The 7,300-nt window shown below is 60.5% G+C and overlaps 1 protein-coding gene across 1 annotated transcript in view; it reads right to left on the bottom strand.

The window, feature by feature from the left end:
- Positions 1-7,300, bottom strand: part of FBRSL1 (fibrosin-like 1) — a 97,959-nt gene that overhangs the window by 64,484 nt on the left and 26,175 nt on the right. The window contains exon 5 of the mRNA XM_010852525.1: positions 935-1,135. Within this exon, the coding sequence (XP_010850827.1) occupies positions 935-1,135 (201 nt within the window). The remainder of the gene's footprint in view (positions 1-934; positions 1,136-7,300) is intronic.

The following is a 7,300-nucleotide window of genomic DNA, read 5'->3' as shown; positions in this document are numbered from 1 at the left end:
GGCTGGCTGGGCTGGAGCTGCTGCTGGCGCTGGGCCGGGCCGTTCTGGTCCCAGTGGTTGGCTGGGAGCGGCCCCCCTTCTGGGGAGCACACCTGCATGGAAGAAAGAGCACGTGTCCACCTGGGCAGGTGTGTCTGTAGACCCCCCATCCAGCCCGGGTCCCTGAGACATGCTGCCCCTCACCAGCATTCCAATCCCCAAGGGAGGTGAAAGTGGAGTGTGAAACACCAAGAACCCCCTCTCTGAACAGAAGGCGCAAACCAGTGAGTCCCTGAGAGGAAAGCAGCTGCAGTGCTGAGCCGACACCTAGGACAGAACCCTGTGCTCTGGGAGATAAGCCCCTGGCCCCAGTCTCCCTGCCCCATGCCAGCTGGGCTCTGGGTGACAGCAAGGATCACCCCCCACTGAGGGCCTGCTCTCAGCGGGGCTGCTCCTTGCGCCTGGGCCACCAAACAAGTGATGTGACTCCCCCCATCTTGCAGACACTGCGCTTCGCCTAAGTTTAGCACATGGAGAGCACGGAGCAATGAGCCTGGACCCCACGCATTACAGACACGCTGGACACCCCGTAGTCGGCGGAGCCTGACAGACGCAATGAGGAAACGGGGCCAGCCTATCAGCGGTGCACCCTCCCGTCCCGCCTGAGCCGAGACACCCCCGCCCCCAGTTCCTGGCCTGGCATGGCCTCTCTCTGGCTGTGACCCACCCGAGGTGCCTCTTGCCTCTATTCAGGACCCTCAGACTTCCAGCGGACGGGTGCCCCTGGCCCCAGTCCACGTGTGCCCCATACCTCACCCCCGACAACGATGGAGCACGTTGCCAGGGAGGCCCAGCTGCCGATGGGTGGTGTCCAGGTGCTGGTGTGGCCCCAAGGCTGCCCAGGGGCAGAAGGCACAGAGCCCATGGCTCTGAGTGGGAGGGGCCCGGGGCTCACCTGCTTGGTGGGCTGCAGAGGGACCTTCTTCTTCCCTCGGTCACAGGGGGTCTCCAGGTCCTGCTCAGAGCTGCCTGCCTCCAGGGGCCGCCCGTTCTCACTTGGCTCTGCAGATGGGCAGTTTTCTGCCTCCCGGGGCTTCTTGACAAGGCGACGTTCCCACTTCTCCTTCCGCTCGTGTGGCTTCAGGGCCATGTCCTTCTGCGGGATGAGGAGGAACAAAGCCAGTTAATCGGTGGTGACACATGGAGTGTTAGCTATCCCACCTGTGGCACCATGAGAGACTATGCTGTGCCAAAGGTGGGGCCCTGTGCACGTGCCAGTGCCCACCTGAGGGGCCGCAGCCCATGCCGCCCTCCACAGCGGGCTGTCAGCCTACCACTCTAAGCTTGCAAAGAAGCCTCCCATCCTGGGAGGGCCGCGTGAGGGGAGTGAAGGGAGATGAAGGGACGGGTAGTGCATACATGGGTCAGATGAGTATGGGCGGGCCTGTCAGGACTAGGGGTTTGGGGAGTATGACTGGGGTGTTTCCCAAGGAGCCCAGCCAGTAACAGGGTGCCCTGATCCTTGGCCCAGTGTGACGTCTCAACCAAGCTCACAGGAAGCAGGCACTGAGACTGGTGGCTGTGCTGGCCTCTGTGAGACATGGCCCGTCCTGGGAGTCGCCCTCAGATTCCCAGTCTGAAACCAGGGTGAGCCCTGGGCTGAGGGCCATTAGCACAGTAGCTGGCCAAAGGCAGAGATGGTGCAACTCCAGCTGCCTCCTCCTCTGGTCCTGAGCCACCTGTGGGTCTATCAGCCCAAATCCCCTGCAGCTTGGCATCCTGACCGGATGGGAACCGTCCTGGGAAAGCAGTCTCCATCTCAGCCAGGTGTGCAGGGCTTCAGCGACCCCAGATCCAGCCCTAGAGCAGAGATGTGGGCCAGCCCTGCTCACAGCTGTACCTAGCACCCAGAGCTGAGCCTGATGCACAGTGGGTGTTTAACAAGCATGTGTTACCCTAATGCTGACAACGACAATGTGGTCTCCCATCCCATCAAGCCTCTGCACTGCCTGCACAGCTCCAACTATGCAGAGGTCTGGATGCCCCGCTCCCCCAGTCCCCAACACACACAGCCCTGCCCATGTGCCCAGAACCCAGGAGGACCTGGCATTGATATGTACTGAGCAGGTGAGGTGCCTCTCGCTGGCATCCACAGGGAAGCTGGAGGCAGCTCCAGCACCGCGGGGCTGCGTAAGAGAGAGGTAAGGAAACGCCAACAAGGGACTCAGCAGACTCCAAGAGCATCTGTCCAGGGAAGAGACGAGGAGGAAAGCCTGAATGAGCGCAACGGTGACTTTATCCCACGGCCCTGCAAGAAGTGTCCCCAGGCACTTAAGCGGATGGCAGGAAGAACAAAATCCCAGTCTGCTCTGGTCCCCTGGACAGAAGACAGGAAACAGGAGGTGCTGTGCTTGCGGGTGGGGTCCTCCAACTCAAGGTCCGCAGCCACCTCAAGAAGACTCCCCACGTCCCTCTTCCCACCCAGTGAGCAGGGCCCACACTTTCCAGAATTCACCAGGGGCGCCGATGAGGCCAACCAGACTGGGAGTTGTCCCTCCAGGCACCCTGACTGCCCTGTCCGGTGTGGCCTGTGGCCTGGCCTGGGAGCAACCACATCCAACTGCAGGCTGACTGACCACCCCGCTCCGCGGCTGCACACGGCAGTGGTGACAGATCCCTCCCCTCTCCCAGGCCCAAACACACAGGCATGCAGACCTGGAGCTTAAGCAGGATGTGGGGAGTGAAATGCCATCCATAGCCTCTCAAGAGGAAGCATGTCGCACCCTGTGACGCCTGCCCCCTCACCAAGCGCTCGCACGCTCACCTTTCTGCACGCCCCTGCCCTATCCTCAATGTCAACTCAGGAGTACCAGGAAGAGACAGGGACGGTGTCCCAGTGGGGATGGGGGCTCCTAAAGGTCAGCTGAGCTGTGGGGGCCACAGGTGGGGCACCTGTCCTGGGACATCCGTGAGGTCAGACACCATGCCACACAGCAGTCCTGCCAGCCTGGAACTCAGGTCCCCACTGATGACCTGCCAGGCCCACAGTTGTGGATCTGACCAAAGTTCCACAGGCAGATTCTGCCTGAGCAGCAAGGGGGACCCAGACTTGCTGGGTGCAGAACAGCCCTTTCCCACGCTCACACTCTGGGCTATCGGACCCCAGAGACACCCACAGATCACCTGCACTTTTGCAGCCACCTCTGGAACCCCCCAGGGCACCAGCTTGTCTCAGTCAGAAGGGGCTGCTCCCCACCTCATGCCCTGCCGACAAGAGTCCCTGCTGATCCCAGGACTCTCCGCGCCTGCCCCTCCCATAGGAATCAGGCCAACTCATTACAGTGGCAGTGAGCGCCGACTGTATGCCAGCTCGGCTCCAGGCACCTGGGATCAGATCAGGAGGGAGTGGGCCCATCAGGCAAGTTGTCACGACTCCCAAAAAGAGGGAAGGCTAATGCAGACAAGCAAGTGGAAGGGAAGGAGCCACTTCAGAGGTGCATGCCTGTCTCCTGGGGATGTGAGGGAGGCCAAAGGAGGCTCTGACGTCTGACAGCAGTTAGCAGCTGGCCCTGCATATGGCCACGGGCTTCCCTGGGGAACAACACTGAGGCTGTGCCTCCACTGACAGAAAGCACTGGTGAACACAGCAGCTTGCTTCCCACACGCAGGGTACTCAATACATATGGACTCCTGGTGTGCCCATGACACATGAATGCCAACCCCTTTACAGACAGAGGCCAAGGCCCAGAGAAGTCCAGAGAGATTCCTGGTCACTCAACTGTTCCCACCCAGGCCCTGGAAAACAGCGAGGCCCCCGGAACCCCCACCTGTCGGCGCCAGGCTGCAGGTCTGTCCCCTCAGAACCTCATTGACCACCAATGGGTCCCCGCCTCCCCCCAGCCTCCCATCCGAAGGTGGAAAAGGCCGTAACCCCACTCAGAAGGCTTCCTCAGGGGAGGGAGAGGTTTTTGTCCCACGTAGGTCTTCGGCAGACGGGACTGGGCTGGCCCACATGCACGGAGCCGCCTGCCACACTCAGTCTACAGACGGAAATGCAGGCTTGTTCACATACCCTCCCATCTGACCGAGCACCTGTGACCAGGCTGACGCGGCACTCGCCAACGCAGAAGGCATGGGCAGACACCACCTAATGGGCCCACAGATATAAGTGGGCCCACAGATATAAGGAGACGGGGCTTTGAGGCATCTCCCCCCCAACCCCCCCACACATAGGCGTGCACACACTCAGACCCCGCAGCCTGGACAGGAGTCTGGGGCAGAGTCTCCGCGCAGGACACTGCAGCTGCACTGACCAGGCCCCTGGGCCCAATCTCCCATCCTTTGGAGCCCCGCTCCTACCCAACACAGGCACTGTGACTTTCTTGTTGCCACACGAAGTGGCAAGCTTTCTCTCCCCACCTTCCCGTGGACCATTTCATCCTGGAAAGAGTAAGCCTCCTGCCCCTGTGTGTCCTGATCCTGAGGTGCGCACCTCACGCGTCACTGTGGGCTGAGCTCTCACAGGGAGGAAGGAGCAAGTACCCACCTCAGGGCCTTCTTAGGGCCATCCAAGGCCACTTTTGACCTACATGGCCAAAGTCACAAAGGCTGTTTCCGGTCCAGGGGATAACCTCTGAGCTGTCACGTCTGAGCCCCAGAAAGAGAAGAGGGCTGTCTGTGATGGAAGTCTGAGCAAAGGGAGACAATGTGTGGACAGTCCACCACTAACCATGAAACCTGTAGGGGCAACCTGCCCTAAGGGGTCACATGGCGGGGGCAGGGATCTGTCTTTCTAACAATCATTTGTGAACCAAGGAGACAAAATGGGCTGGACAGACAGGGAAGGGAAGCAAGCGTGGGAGTGACTTATGTGGTGGGCGCTGCAGATAGAACCTCTTCCAGGACCCCACTCCCCCGGGCTGGGACCCCTCCCTCCCTCTGCCACTAGCCCCAGCCCCTCTGCAGGTTCTGGCAGGGCCTCAGGAAAACTCTAGGTCATCTCTCCAGACATATAGGGCCACTGCATCATTCACGTGGTAAAAAAGACACATGTCAATCACGAATTGTTCTAACTTGTGACTTTTTCTGTTATTTTTCTTTAAAAAACAACTAGACTGTCAGAAAACTTGAAACACCCGTGCCTCTCTCCCCAGGACTGGACTCAGTCCAGTTCCATCCCAGCCACAGCCCATGGTGGCACGTGGGTCCCCAGGACAGGACCTTCTGCGTCTGGAAGGAGTGGGGGAGCAGGAAAGCCACCTGCCCTGGCCAAGCTGCCATGCGCCCGGCGTGGGCCCTGTGCAGAGGCTCCCTGGCTTCCACAGGCGGGCGGCCTCGTGCCACACACGTCCTGGCTCTAAGAGAGGCCCACAGCATTTCCCGCCTGAAGGTTCGAGAGGATGAACTCTAAGCCAACGGCCCCACCAGTTTCCTCTCCTGGAAGGAAACGTGCCATCTCAGCAGGATTTCTCTGGAGCAGGGCTCACCGGGGTCCAGACGCTGCTCCCACAGCGAGTCACTGCCCTGAGAACGCTCCCAGAGCTCCCCAGGCTTCTGTTCTGTGCGTGCAGCTGGTGAGCACGAGCCAGCCCTGCCCCTGGTATCCAAGGCTGGGGCTGCCCTCGCCTGTGAGGCCAGTCTGGTGGTGGTGGTGGGGGGTTGTCTGGGCCCCTTTAAAAGGCTCAGCCATGCCTGGGCACATGCAGGGTCACTGCCCTGCCGGCCTCAATTTCCTCATCTGGAGGTTGGAGCAGCAGCTGTGCCCAGGCACAGGGGTTTTACCCACAGCTGCTTCTGGAGCCACACTGCAGGCCCACAATGATGCTACTACAAGTGCTCCCGAGTACAAACAGGGCAATGAGGCACTGCCAAGGCTGTGACGATGCAGGGTGAGCCAGGACAAACTCCAGTGCTCCAGGGTCTGCAGTCATGTCCACCAGCGACCCAGGAACCTCTAGCCAGCCTGGGCAGTGGCCAGCCCTTGCCATCACCAGAGGTGACAAGTGAGGTGACCCAAGAGGGGTGTCCAGGTAGCCCTCCGTCAGCACGGAGCCTCCGGGCTGCATCCTCGAGCACACACGGGCAGATGCGGCCATGCAGGCCCTGGCACCCTCGCCCAAACGCAGGGGGCCCTCAGAGCAGGCGCTGCGGGGCACGGAGGTGCACAATCCCTGGCCGCCTGAGGCAACGGACCAGCAGTGAAGCCCCCGAGTGACCAGGCCCTCGGACCCTCCCCGGACCACTGGGGTGGGGGGCAAGCTGCTATGAAATCACAGATTAGGTTTTCCTGTGGCAATTTCATGTGAATACTTTTAACTCCCCTAAACATTAATACTATGCACCACCAATAAAATTTTAAACTGTGCTTCAGTAAACCAACCATGAAGAAATAAAAGTAATTAAAACTGGCAAACACAGACTCAGAATTGTTCCCCTCGCTGGGGGCCAAGGCTGCTTGCTCCCACGTGGGTCAGGCCCTTCCAGGCCACAGATTCTGCAGGCAAAGGCGTGGCCACCTCTCTCCAACTGGGCAGGAGCCCCCTTCCACATTCTGTGAACCATGTTGGGGTCTGTTCCCCAATACCTGGACCCCAACCCCACAGAGCTCACCCCTCCTCACCAAACTTGGGCAACTCTCACGGCCCCCTCAGCAGGGTGAGAACGCAGATGGCCCCAGTGGACGGCCCACACAAGACCTCACCACTGCCTCCCACCCCACCTGCCCCTTCACTTCCTGGAGGGAGGCCTTGAGGGATGGCCATGTCACCCTGGGACAGGGCCAGGGGGCTGTAGGGTGGCTGAGGTTGCCTGTCTCCCAGAACCTCCTGGACTCGAGGGCCCCAGCAGCACTCTCCGACTCCTGTTCAGGCATCTGCTCTCTGTGGTTCCAGGAGTTCAGGTCAAATCCCACCTGCCTGCAGTCTGAGTGTGGGCCCCACCCATTCTACCTTCAGAGCCTCACCCCCGGCTCACCTGGCAGGCTGTCATCTCCCATCAGAGCTTGTCTGCCCCAGGGCTTTGGCCCAGCTGCTTCCTTTGCCCTGGCATGCACATGGCTCGCTGCCCCTCACCTGCAAGTTTGGCTCAACACTCCCGCACCCGCTTACCTCAGTAAAACCGCAGCCCCTCCACCCTGCTCCTCTAGGCTGTGGTTCACACGCTGGGGCAGAGACTCCACGTGCAGGTGCTTCCTCCCAGTGACCGGGGTAGCCCGTGGCTTACTGCTAGGGTCTTTCCCCAGGAGGTAACCCCTTCCCCTCTCCCCAGCCAGAAAGCAGGTAGCTTCTGCACTGACCACCAGCATCCGATGCTCCCAACCCCC

The sequence above is a fragment of the Bison bison genome, unplaced genomic scaffold, assembly GCF_000754665.1.
Source record: "Bison bison bison isolate TAMUID 2011002044 unplaced genomic scaffold, Bison_UMD1.0 scf7180017864312, whole genome shotgun sequence".
NCBI lineage: Eukaryota > Metazoa > Chordata > Mammalia > Artiodactyla > Bovidae > Bison > Bison bison.
This window is presented reverse-complemented; position numbering and strand designations above follow the sequence as displayed.